The 14,498-nt window shown below is 35.1% G+C and overlaps 1 protein-coding gene across 1 annotated transcript; it reads left to right on the forward strand.

The window, feature by feature from the left end:
• The first annotated feature begins 10,179 nt into the window (after window positions 1-10,179).
• On the forward strand, window positions 10,180-13,440 carry LOC128246088 (putative inactive serine protease 43). Its single transcript, XM_052964295.1, has 4 exons — window positions 10,180-10,252; window positions 10,483-10,554; window positions 10,928-11,067; window positions 13,255-13,440. Exons 1-4 carry the CDS (start codon window positions 10,180-10,182, stop codon window positions 13,438-13,440), a joined length of 471 nt encoding a protein of 156 aa, XP_052820255.1.
• Window positions 13,441-14,498: the final 1,058 nt, after the last annotated feature.

Genomic DNA, 14,498 nt, shown 5'->3' on the forward strand with positions numbered 1-14,498 from the left:
TTTGTTTGATCCAAATTAATGTATCAAAGTCATTTTTGACCAAATTCTGACAAAACAACAGATTTAAATAAATATCTTTACACAAAAAGCATATCAACGTTGGTCCGGATAGACCAAAAAATAGTTGCTTAACCTAAGTTTATCACCTTAATGTCTATTTTCTTTAACAGTATAATCCAGGATTATAAAAACATCTCACTGACCATAAAAGTACTCTGAACATACCCCTGTACTTTTCATTTCGATAAGCACATGCCATTGCATTTACTGTGATAATCAAAACGAAGTCAAGAAATTTAAATGTATTGGAGTCTGATATTTTATGAAACCAGTGTAAAACATATTTTTTTAAACATCCGAAATCAATCCTAATGAATGTCTTGATACAGTTGCAAATGATGTTTAAGTGATTCAGGTAGATTTATACAAGTCGTATATTTTTTTTCCTAAAAGCAGCGTTATATTTTATTATGAATGATCGCCATAATTAAAAAATATTTTAATTATATTAAAAAAATTGGTTTAAGCATATAATGTGTGTACTTAAACGGGTGAATAAACAGTAAGTATTTGGACATTTCCCCAATGTCCTTTAAAGGTTCAGTTGATGCATTCAAATGGGTTAAAGGGCAATTTTAATGGACAATCTTTCTTATTTATATTGATTATAAGAAAGAAATATTTTTCGCTCTTCACCGGCTTCTGGTTTTATGAAAAATGACCAACAATTTTTTTTTTCGCTCGCTCGCTCCAATTTGCTTTGACAAAATTCCGAGGACCGAAACATTAATATGGTGTGGCCTAAACCAGGACGCACTCTCTAAATTTAAGATTGTGAATGCTACTTCAGACTGATATTTTGTCCGATTGATGCACATAATTTAAAGTAGTTATTCCTCGAATTCAGTTCAATACCTGCAATCACAAAAACATCATAAGTTTCTCGGAGATTGAATATTTTCTCCTGGACTACAACTTTGCGTACTACCACTCACGGTGAAACATAGATTCCGTGAAAAATTAGCGGCAACTAACTTCAAACAGAGTGAATGTATTTATGAATAACGCGACATACCTCTTTATTGTTTAGATCAATTGGTTTTGAACTTAATTTGAAGGAAATGTATTGTTGTTATGTACGTGAAACGCTACAAATGTCATTTCTTTCCAATATAAAGTGTTGCTTGTTTACATTAAGATGTATTGGGAAATGAATAAGTAGTGTATAATATTTACAAAAATAGGTATGAATCTGTGAAAATGGTGCCGGGAAAACACAAAAAGTGTTGGGTAGTTTAGGAAAAGATAGCGTTGGTCCTGTTACTGGACACAAACAACATTTGTTATTGCGCGTTAAAATATGAATAAATCCAAAATATTATTTTATTCATATGAATTGATGAAAATGATTAAATATTAATAAAAATAAACGCTCTTTTATGAACAGCAATAATAACAGCATTATATCGGGATAGGTCAGGTAAGCGCATACGCATGCGCAAGCCTTTATAACAATCGGTCATTGTCATTAAATGATAACATCAAACTTTATGTAACCTTAATTATGAAACAAAACTGAACTAGTGATTTTCTTGGGATGTACATTGGATAAAACAAACAGTCATGCTTCTGGCAATTTAATTAGTTTTCTTCTCACATTTAATAAGTGGCCTATTTCTTTAGGAGTTTACCATTCAACGTATGAGGTTTAGATTTCGTTGTTATTTTCAAAAAAAGATGATGCTGGCTTTAGTATTCATAGAGATCATGGGTATGTTCACAACTTTATTATGTCGGCAGTACAATTAATGTTATACTAATATTGATAATTTGAGCTCATCAATTTAAGGAACATATTAACATGTACACATGTTGAAATGCTCGCGTATTTTGCATTAAAATAAAAATAGATATTATGATTTTTTTAACATACTGGCTTAGGACAGCTTTCGCGAGGAAATGGAGGTTGTTCTTAAATAATTTGTGAAATGCTTTATACTTTCAAATACATTTTCACAAAGACAAAGGTAGGCACCTTGTATAAGGGTTTGATAAGTTTATAATGTGGGATCATTTTAAGAAAACAAATTCGAGGGTAAAAATCACTCTGGACCAACATTAGAAATTTGAAATAATCTCATAACGTCTATAAACATGTTCGATCATGCTTCTCGGTGGAAAACTGGATTTTAATCAGTACGATAACAGCAAAGAAAAATATTTCCCTGCAAACTACGGAGTGAAAATTTCAACTTTAAAAAATTACTTTTAACATCAATTGTAAGTACTTCCTTTTCATCAAACCTAACATTTTGATCAGTAAATTTTGCTATTAGCATATATAAGAATGAAGAATTTTGGGAAATGAACACAACACCATGTTTGTTAGAGAATTGGTGATGCGTTTTTCCAAACGTTCTTTTTTTTAATCTGAATGCTCGAACATTTCCTTTCGTACAAAAAAATGTTCGCACAAAAATTCGATGTTATATCTTGCTCTTAGTGTCTTATCAAAATGAATTATTTTGTAATACCAACCAGACCGGCAGACGTCAAATTGTAGGTTAACAATGAAGCATGCTTCTCGTCCCATCTTTGAAACGAATCGGATAAAACTGATCTCTGACTTAAAGTTGATTTAATATCCATGAATCAAACTCTAAATTTTGGAAAGTTGTTTTATACAATTTTATTCAAAGATTGTTTTTTTTTAAACTTTCGACCTTTCAAATATTCATTAAATATATTCATATTCAGTAAATACTAAGAAGTGTAATTTGGCCCATGTATTTATGCCTTGTTCAATTTAAAAGGAATTCGTGCGTTAACAGTTTTGAGTAGGGATGCAAACGAATGGCAAAATCGATATTCGAATATTCGGTAATTCTTTCGATCGAATATTCGAATATTCGATAAAAATTGAATCTTTAAAAAAGTTATAGTTATCTATTAATTTTAGTTATAAACCACGATACCCTTTTCTTTATCTGTCGAATGTTTCTAGTGTTATCGTAATACGATACAATACATAGCAGCGTGTCGAATATTATTACATCGACATATGAAATACGTATCTAGCACATAACAAGCACATAACAAGCACATACAATTCGATGAAATCACTCATCAATAAAATCATCACATATGATGGCCTTGTTCTTATTCAGAAATATTATCTTATCAACAAGATCACATGACAGTCTGTTTCTAAGTTTGTTAACAATGAGTCCGGCGCAGGAGAAAATTCTTTCTGATGGCACAGACGTCGCAGGTATCCCAAGCAGTTGGCGAGCAACATGTGCAACGCGAGGAAAGCGTCCCTCGTTCTTTTTCCATCATGCAAGTGGAGTGGCCTCCTCGTCGGAAGGTTCGTGCCGGTACCGACGCAGCTCGTCGTTAGCCGTCTTGGTCGTCTTTGGAACCATGAAGCTAAGACGGGGTCGTTTGGAGGGTGTTGACGCACTCTCGTCGGGGTTGGCAACCGAAATGGAACATCGTCCAATCTACTCTCGAGCGCGTCTTCCGTGTAGCGCCGCTGTTCCGTTGACAGGAAGTCCAGGTCTTTGTAGCGGGGGTCCAATAGAGCGGCAAGGACTAGGGTGGATGTGGCGGTGGCATCGTTCGAAGGTCGGAAGCGGCGACGAAGCTCAGCAGCAATAACACCCTTCACTTCCTTGACGACATGGGAATCAGCCTCGCATGCACGGAGTGTGTTGTCCAAAAGACTTGTCACGATGAGATAAACTTCACTGCATGACACGTTCTTCTCCGTTGACATATACGAAGTCGTCTCAGTCAAATGACTGAGTACGTCACTCAGCTCGGAGACGACGGTCCACTCGCCGTCCTTCAACGACAGGTGCTGGTCGGCCTTCCGGGTAACCCGAGTGTCCAGCATGAGGTCGGACAGGACGCGGCGTTGCTCGTTCAGCCGGGCCAGTATAGCATGCGTGATGTTCCATCGGGTTGTAACATCCTGCACCAGCTCGTGTTTGGGCACCTTTAGAGTAGCTTGGCGCTTGCGCATTTCGGCCGTCAATGTAGTCGAGTGTTTGATGTGCCCGACCAGCTTACGACATCTGGAGACGACCCTGTTGACATCCGGGAGAGCAAATGCCGGCTTGATGGCCAGCTGCAGTGTTTGCCCAAAGCACCCAGAACACAAATCATGTTTAAGACCAGAAACGCCAAACGTTTTCATTGATTGCTGTTTACTGCTTTCACTTTGAGAACTCGGATGCTTAGCCTTCACGTGATTCCAGAGATTAGTCGTCGTGCCCATGTACGACAACCTCACACTGCATAGTTTGCACGTGACAGATTTCTTGTCAACAGAGCGCGTGAAATAAGTCCATACTTCAGATGTGGCTGGCATCTTTTACGTTGTTGAGAAATACAAATCTAATATATAATAATAATAATAATAATAATAATAATAATAATAATAATAATAATAATAATAATAATAATAATAATAATAATAAGTTTAACTTATAATGTTTTGCGAACATATATTCTGAAGGAATGAAGTGGTATCTACTTTCAGCGTATAATATCAATCACCGATTTGAGCAATATTGCTCAGCTTAATTGGCAGGCAAACTGACAAGAGGGTGTGAAGGCCGCTTCCTTAAATTCTTAATTGGCATGGTCATTTAAAAGAACTGAAAATCAATTAAACTTGTTTGATGTCATTTCCTAATAGCCAGTTATTTTACAATTATGGACACTGTTTATAGTACCCTACGATCGATCCCTAATTGACGCATGACGCACACTCGATTGCCATCTCGTTAACGCCTCAGGCACAAGATGCGTATTGTTGTAAAAACAAGACAATATAATTTTAAACACAAAAACTGCCCTAAAGACTCAAGGTTTATATCATTATTTTTTGAAAAAAATAATCGAATATTCGAATACCGATTTTAACATTCGAATACCAAACGTTCGATCGAATATTCGAATATTCGTTTGCATCCCTAGTTTTGAGTAATCATTTAACGTGTTTATAGAGATCGCATCTTGAAGAAGTATCAACGGTACCGTGCCATCCCTGAGACATAGAGTCGATTTAGCGAAGTTTCAAATCCGTGGTAAAAATATTTGTCGCCTACGTCTGGCCATACTCACCGAAACTGGATTTAACAGCAAAAAACTGTTTTTTTCTGGCCTGCAATATTAACTGGTGTTTTGCATCTGCCCAAGAACGATTTTGTTGATGTTGTTGTTGTTTTTTTTTTTTTATTTTTTTAGGGTGGTTGGGTGAAAAAAGACCCATATATCCATTTTTCCGAATCGCGTTACTAATAAATTTCGTTGTATTCAAAGAAAACATTTGTTGAAGGGTCTCAGCCGTCAGTATCTTAGTTTTACACTGTTATTTCGTGATAAAAAATCTTAAAAAGTGAATTTTACAAACCATAAAGAAGTCCCTTTAAACTCAACGGTGCATGGCGATGGGCTAAGTGAAATTCAAACAAACATGATAACCGGTTGAACCATATGTTATAAGTGTTCTTAATTTGTCATCAAATAAGTCATTTGTTTTATTGCAACTCACAGCGTTGGCTTACGGGGTACCAGCAACGAGCCCATTTAAAAAACGCGAACATTCAATCGCTGAATTTCCTGCTGCCCGCAGTCTCGCCGATGAATACGACGATGGACATGACCAAAATATCATCAACGGGGAGACAGCGAAACGTGGTGAATATCCCTACACCGTTTTACTGTTATGGAATGGACATGTTAACTGTATGGGAACAACACTTGACGAAACAACGGTACTTACAGCTGCCCATTGTATGGAAAGCTTAATAATTGCGTAAGTTTTACATTAGTGCCGTTTCTCATTGATGTAACTTCTGTTTAGATAAATACGATGAACAGAATGTATTAAGAAAACTTAGTATCTATTTGTACAATATTTTTGTTAGAAGACTTTTTCATTCTAATTATAGGCGTCTGTATACATCTTGTGATAATTCTCACCTGCACAAAACGCACTTTTAAGCATACTTGGTTTACAATTTGATATATGATATTAAAACAAAATGATATATCATCAAATTCCTTTTTGTTTATATGCCTATACTCGTTTTAAAATCACTGAACGCGTTTTAAATTTGAATCAGGTAAGTGGTATTGTAGTATATGATTTCAAAAGTTCCCTTTGACTCCTTATATTTTCGTTTCGTATAGGTGGTCTATTGAATTAATTTACGGATATTAGGTTAATAAATATAATGTATATTTATCTAGCTTTCATGTATAAACTGTTTCATAGTTTCATATTTCATTATACATGTAAAATTGATTGTCTTTTCTTCCATAAATAAACACTCGAAATATGTAAATATGAGAACATCATCATGGATGAATGGGCTTAAAATAATGACACTATAGCTATGAACTTTGTCATCAGTAACATATACATTTATGGAATAATTTAATTTATGATGTGATGTCACATTTTTATACGGTATATAGGTTGTTTTCTCGTATGATGTATGCATTGCATCAATTGTAGACAATTTAAATTTAGGTATTTGTCAACATGGGTCATGGCCTTCTACATACTTTGTAAATAAAACTTGAAACTTAAACTAATGGTAAACACATTCCAGAAAGCCGATCCTTCAGAGTCACAAACTAATAGCGTAAGGAGTATACCCCGACGAGATTTAAATTGATACTCCTATCTAAAATCAAAACATGCAATTGTATCACAAACATATATTTTGAGTGATAAACCTTTAACTAATTATTTAGATGTCAACATTCATAATATGTAAAGAAAGCAACTCCGATCCATAGAAACATGATACAAAACATTCAAACACATCCGGGGGGTTTTCTGCCAATAAAATGACAATTACACTTTATTAATTACCGAATTGAATTCCAGATGATTTAACCTAACTAGTCTGTTCGTCATTACTCTCATGTGGTAATAAGACTTCAACTTAACATTGTCAAAAATACACAGTTTTCCCGTGACATTTATGCCATGCAGCAACTTGCTCTTGGATATTTTGTTAGAAAGGTTTATGAGATGACCAAAGTTACGTGCTACACATGTGCTGTATTTCAAGGGAAAAGCAAAACAATTATATCTTTGGTCTAATTTAAAGCACCTTACAACATTTTCCATTCCATCGACCAATTTAGACGAGCGTACTACTATTACATTTTCTATCACTATTAATAGATTGTGCAGCATTTCGAAGAGAAAGCAAAACAGTTCGATATTTTGCTATTTTTATGCAGCTAACATCAGTTCGTCTTCCCACTATCATATAAGACCAGCCATTTAAAAAGAATATACTCTCCGAAACAGCGTTGATATATTTGCGTTAAATTGTAGCGACATTATCATCATACTGCAGCTCATTGTATTAAACTTTGATAAATTGTAAACAGGTTATCTTATGGCTAGTTGACTTGTACAAATGGCCGCTCGCTAGTAGTAAAACACAATCCCCAAGACATGTGCAGGACATTTGTTGCTAGGAATTGACCGCTTACCCAGAAATCTACTTTCCTTTTGCAGTGGGTCTAAGGTCACGCGCTAAAAACAAGTCTTAAATGTGCGCAAACATTGCAAATGAAGTGAAAATTTTACAAACATTTCCCCTGCTTTAGCTGTCTATGTTGTTTTTCAGGAAAGGCATGCACGTGGAAGCTTTAGCGGGTGACTGGGTCTACAACAAATATGACGGAATCGAGCAGTTTTCCAACGTAACCGAATTCATAATAGTAAGTTAAATTATTTTATTACGCATGTTTAGCTTGGGGTCTACTTCTACTGTTTCCATTTGTGGTTCGAAGAATTTCGGTCGTCCGGCGTTATCATCTTAAACTGCTTGGAAACTTTCTTCGAAACCGTGCGTGTTTTTTTCAAAATGTTTGTTTCAAGATAATCTGGGTTAAAATATTCTTTTTAATAGGAGTCATATCGCCACTAAAATGTTTAAATATTTAGAAACAAAATACTTGTGGACACTCTAGAGGTAAAATTGTCGTTATATAATAAATTGTCACAACTATTTATAATGCCCAGTAAGAAAACATTGAAAAGTACTAGATTTTACATTATTTTCATTAAATATGGTAAGCAGAAGTATTTTTGGCCTTGTAAATCTAGGTCAATATCAGAAACAACAATTCAATTGTTGAGCTCATTAGTGGAAAAAGTAAGCTCCTTAGATTAATTATAGTAAGCTCTAACTAAATAAATGAGTGTACGAATGTTTTGTAGATCCGATTCTTACAAATTTGTACTGAGAACAGAACAGAAAAACGATTATTTAGACTTTTACATAAGAAAGGTTTCTGAACACATTAATTAAATTATTCATATCAGGTGTATGTACATTGTTAAGTGTGAAAATAAAAAAAATAAGAAACAACAACATACATTTGTTATATTACATTGACAATGTATGGAGTACAGAATTGTTGTTTTATGTATAATTGTATGTATTGTTAATAAAACCCCATGTATAACATACGAATAATTAAATACAGACCCTACAAAGGCATCAGACCACTTGCAACATATAAGGATTTAGGTCATATTCTTTTATGCTCTCCATATGTTTAAATATAGGTATATTTGCACATAAACTCACATCACCATTTATAAGAGAAATGGTAATGCTGTTTTTCAAATGTCTTCTTGAACTTAAAGCCGAATATTCGAACATTTTCTTTCGTACAAAACAAATTACAGGCGAAATTAACTGCTCGAACTTAAAACGGATGCTACAGCATCAATTAACACTTTTTTTTAAATTCTCTGAGATTGGATGATGATTGACATAATTATGATATAAACTCTAAAACTAGGAAAACTGGAAAAAAGTTTTCATTCAGCGACCAGTGTTATTTTGGTCATGTATGCTCCCCATGGTAAATGCATACTGTTATTATATGGAACAAAGATGCATTAATAAAAATATCACTGATAAATGCTCACAAAATGTTTGCACTAAAACACGTGCAAATAATAAACTATAAAAATCTCTTTGACAACTATTTCTCCACGAGCTCGAAATAGAAATGACAGGTACGCCATCAGCTGTCAAAACTTTGCATGAGTGTCGTCCCACGGCTAGCAGCTTGGCATATATCATTTTCCAAAGGGTTGTATTTAGAAAATTATATTGAAATACCGATACATTCCGAATAGAGGCATACAAGAAGAAGACGAAATGATGATTTCAGTGTTAGATTGTAACTCGTGATCATAGAAAAACTATACTTTCACGCATTGAGAATCCACTTCTAAACTTTAATATCCCATGTATTAGAGTATGCACAAAGCATCATTTGAGAATAATTCATGATCCTCAACACATAAAGAAAATAATATCGGAGACATTACTTCCCCTTGGCGTAGGCCAATAGCATAACTTAACTAGTCAGAGTATGATGAGCATAACGTGACACACGATTTAACATTCTGATTCATACGTCGAATAACATTCAAAAGTTGTCCTTGGTTTTCATTAATTCGGCTAAATTTGTAACTATGCAGTATATGATTATAATTTAGAGATATCTCCGAAAACGAGAGGTCTCCAATTGAATCGGAAGAAGCTCTTATTCAGTTGACACAGGTACATAAATGATAAGTCAAATGAGTTAAACATTATCATACTTACGTGTACTAAATGTGTTCGCCTTAATTGGCAGGTTTTGGTTTTACGTCCGCCGAGGGCAACGTTTTCAGCAGTGCAGTAATGATGGTTGCGGCTGACAGTATATAATGGCGATGAAACAGCTTGGGTCGACACTAAACATATTTTCCGGGGATCCCAAAGAACACCACTATATAAAACCATGTGTTCCTTTCTGAACTCAGGTGTTCACGAATTCACGAAATCTTGAACTCGTGAAGTTGAAATCTTGAACTCGTGAAATTGAAATTGCGAAATCGAGAATTCGTAAAGTTGAGATCGCAAAATCGTAAAGATGGAATCGTACAATTCTGACGGGGATATCATAGAATATTAAATTTGAATTGTCACCATCGGTCTTTTGTATATATGTGCCGATTATCTTTGTAATCTTTGTTAACGTTACCTTGTTAGTGTCACTTTCGCTTCCGCCACCCAATAGGCATGCGCAAACAAATACACACCTTTATGCAAACGTGTAGAGACGTGCGCCATGCAAAGTAATGGTGAGCGTTTTGGCTACTGGACTTTTACCTGTAACTCTGTGTATTTAACAAAGGAGCAGAGTATGTGGGGATATGTTTTGAACCCCACTCAAAGTCAAAAGTTGCATTTTTCAAATGCAAACCCGACAATTGTAAACCCACAAACGCGCAAAACGGATATTTTGCCTTGTCGCAATAATCACATTTACCAAGGGATATAGAGGTTTTGAATATCACTCATTAAGCTATGAAAAGTATTGAAAATAATCGTTATACTCTCACTGTATTTAACTATGTTTTTACATGAACAGCCCTGAACTGGGAAAGGAGAATTCGCCGTCGGAAGGATTGCTATGCAGCCGGATTAGGTCTGATAAATAAAGGTTAGTTTGAATGCAATGACGAGTTCTTTTCTTGTTTACTCTAAAATGGTCTCACTCATGTTTTGTAAAATGCCCTGTCTCACGAAATAAAGTGTGGCAAATTATCGGGATTGTTAAAACACGAAGAAAATAGTCTAATTACGTATTTTATACAACTGTTTTGTCATCACATCAAATATCTGTTCATACTGTGAAGCATAACTCAAATACCGTGTATGTATGATGGATCTAAAAATACGTCAAAACTTGGAAATCGCTATTCTTTTTTCATTAAAAAAATAATTACCAATGACGTCAAATACTCATAGACATATTTAAACTTGTTCCGTTTAATTTATGAATGAATATTATAAAATGAAATGTTTGTTTATAGACCCAACGATACTGCCATCAAAGCTTCAAACAACAAAAGTGGAGCTTTTTGGTAGAGTAAAATGCGACGAGATGTACTCAGGGGAACGTTGGACAACCAATATTATTTGCGGATACAATCCCCCGAAATCCACATGCTCGGTAAGGAAACAGTTCCCGAAAAAAACACATGTTCGGTAAAGGAAACAATCTCCCGAAATCCACAAGTTAGTAAGGAACGTTCCACGTAATAGGTTCAGAAACAATTCCGCTAAATGCACACGCTCGGTAAGGAACAATCCACATGTTCGGTAAGGAAACAATTCCCCTAAATCCACATGTTTATTAAGGGAAAAGTTCCCAAAAATACACATGTTTGGTAAGGGAACAACCCACATCTTCGATAAGAAAACAAGTTCCTTAAATGCACATGTTCGATAAGGAACAATTCACATGTCCGATAAGGAGCAATCCACATGTTCGGTAAGGAAACAGTTCACATTAATCCTCATGTTCTGTTAGGAAACAATTCCCCTAAACACACATGTTTGGTAAGGGAACAACCCACATCTTCGATAAGAAAACAAGTTCCTTAAATGCACATGTTCGATAAGGAACAATTCACATGTCCGATATGGAGCAATCCACATGTTCGGTAAGGAAACAGTTCACATTAATCCTCATGTTCTGTTAGGAAACAAATCCCCTAAACACACATGCTTGGTAAGGGAACAATCCACATCTTCAGTAAGGAAACAATCCCGTAAATGACATGATCGGTTAGAACCAATATACGGTAGGAAACGATTATACAAAATCAACATTTTAAGGAAGAACCACCCCCCCCTCCCCCCAAAGAAAGAAATAAATAAATAAAAAAATGAAAAAAAAAATCAAAAAGAAATCAAGATTCCACCTTTTTTGGTAGAATACGAGCCCTCAAAATCCACATGTTCTGTTAGCAAAATATCCCCCGAAATCCACTTATTCGGTAAGCAAAAAGTCCCTTCTAAATCAACAGGTTCGGTAAGGAAACAGACATTTCTCCGTAAATTCATATATTCGGTTAAAATAAAACAATAACCCGAAATCCACATGTTTGGTAAAAAAACTATTCCCCAAAATACATGTCCGGCAAGGTTACAAACAAACCCCAAAATCAACATGTTCTGTAAGGAAACAAACATTCCCCCGAAATCCACTTGTTCGGTAATCAAACAATTCTCCGAAATGGACATGTTCGGTAGGCAAAAAAACACGATATTCACTTGCTCGGTGTTAATATAATAATATAATAATAAGTTAATATTGGACTTGTGAAGTATATATATTTTCAAGATATTACCACTAACATATTTAAAAACAAAAGACCATATTTGCCCTTGTTCGCCCCTTCTGTGTGTTTTGTAATATCAAAAACCCGAATGAAGATAGATAATAGTAAAACAATGAAGAATATAAAGTATTTAATACGTTATATATGCTTTCATTACCATCAGTTAAACCACGGAAACGATGGAAGTCAGTATAAGGAGAACGGTACTCTTAATCGGATGCTATTACTGAAAATTAGGTGCCGTATTGTTCTATTTTTATCAGTCTCTTGAATAATTAAGAAATAAAAGTATTGAGTTGAGTGTTGAGTATTTGTCTATCTTTGGACTGTTTTATTCATTGATACCTATATTAGGCTGGGGGATACCAGTCGGTTTGTATCTTGGGTGTAGGGTTTTAAATGTTTTGTTTTATATCACATAATTTATGCATTTTAAAAATGTATTAGGCTACATTTTAAGACTTTGACTGAATGTTGATCTTTGCTCTGTCAGTGTTAGTGGTCTCTTATCTAAACCAAAAGGTTGTCCTTAACAGTCATGTAATCATTAACTATTTGTTTATACAGGAAGTAGCCACAATATGCGAAAAATAAATACCACGTTAAGCACTAAAGGAGATTGAAATGGTTTGCTTATACAAGGAATCTTTTGGGGGTAGCCCAGTAACCAATTATTTTTACAAGAACTAAGTTGATTGTTAGGGTCTTTGTTTCGACTTACCCGACCAACCTTTTTTTCCCGATCCTACACTTTTTTGCATTTCGATCGAATTTATTACAAAAAATGAACTAAGTTGAATGAACATGTTGAGATTTGACCAATTTATGTTATATTTTCTACAATCGTGATATACCTGGATATAGGTTCTGAGGTTTGGTACAAAATCCTTGTTCTCAAAAGATTAAAAGCCTACCAAACTACCCTATTATTCGGAAATGATAGTGGAAACCATTTTTTTTTTGCCTTAATGAATATTTATCACAAACGGATACATCTGAATTGTATTTGACAGGGTGACAGTGGAGGACCACTTGTGTGCAAGACTAAACAGGGAACACATGTCCAGATTGGATTGACCTCATTTGGTGACTGCGCGGGTTTCGACGGTTACCCTCGAGTCTATTCCAACATTGGTTGGATTCTTAGGCAAAAGAAAAAGTCTTCTCTTCCGTTGAAGACTACCACAGGACAGCAATGAGTTTATTCAAACACTGCCTTACTTTCCCCAGCAGCAGAGAAAGTCCTCTCTTCCGTTGAAGACTACCACAGGACAGCAATGAGTTTATTCAAACACTGCCTTACTTTCCCCAGCAGCAGCAGAGAAAGACCTCTCTTCCGTTGAAGACTACCACAGGACAGCAATGAGTTTATTCAAACACTGCCTTACTTTCCCCAGCAGCAGAGAAAGACCTCTCTTCCGTTGAAGACTACCACAGGACAGCAATGAGTTTATTCAAACACTGCCTTACTTTCCCCAGCAGCAGAGAAAGTCCTCTCTTCCGTAGCTGACATTCAGAATTATATTTTTGGATAATGCATTGAATAAATGCTATTAAAATTGATTGAATATCTTATTTTTCATCAACTGCAGCAAATTGAATGAAGCGTATTTGGTTTATTTATCGTTCAATAATTAGCCAACAATAACTATTATCCAATTAGATCATTTGGATCTGAAAATTAGCAGAAATATTTATCGACAACTTTAAGTGATTTTATTGGTTTTACCACTTATCGTATCGTCGTCGTCGTCGTATTTAATAAAGATACTACTTATTTTCTACTCAGCCAAATCTGAAAACAGTTTGTTTTAAGTGGCTTGGCAGAGTTGTTAAAATGAATGGATAACAGCTAAATGATAATTATTAAGCAAGTGATTACATACTGTATAACATCTGGGCTGGTATTCAATATTGGTCTTAAATGGATATACGAACGATGTTGATTATATGATTACTTGTTATTATTACGTGACCAATATAGTGTATGAAGTCAATAATGTATGAACCTAAAATTAACTTAAGTTGCTTATTGAATACCAACTCTGAATAAATTTTCCAAAAGCATTTTATCAGCTCGATTGATATTCAAAGAAAAAGCGCAAGTAGTGCCATGGCCTCTGTGTGGTCGCAGTCGAAACACTATGTATATGTACAGCGACTCTTACAAATCTGGCCAAAATAGAAATCGAGTTATGCAAACTCAAAAGGGGACACGTTGACCTTATTTGATCACTGCACGATTCACACAGGCGAC

This window comes from Mya arenaria, chromosome 9 (genome assembly GCF_026914265.1).
Source record: "Mya arenaria isolate MELC-2E11 chromosome 9, ASM2691426v1".
Lineage (NCBI taxonomy): Eukaryota > Metazoa > Mollusca > Bivalvia > Myida > Myidae > Mya > Mya arenaria.

Bases quoted from the DNA above. Each gene is read 5' to 3' on its own strand.
- LOC128246088 (XM_052964295.1), top strand. From the start codon at position 10,180: ATGCAAAGTAATGGTGAGCGTTTTGGCTACTGGACTTTTACCTGTAAC. The intron at 10,555-10,927 runs GTTAGTTTGAAT...GTTTGTTTATAG, and splicing joins ATTAGGTCTGATAAATAAAG to ACCCAACGATACTGCCATCA. The intron at 11,068-13,254 runs GTAAGGAAACAG...TGTATTTGACAG, and splicing joins CCCCGAAATCCACATGCTCG to GGTGACAGTGGAGGACCACT.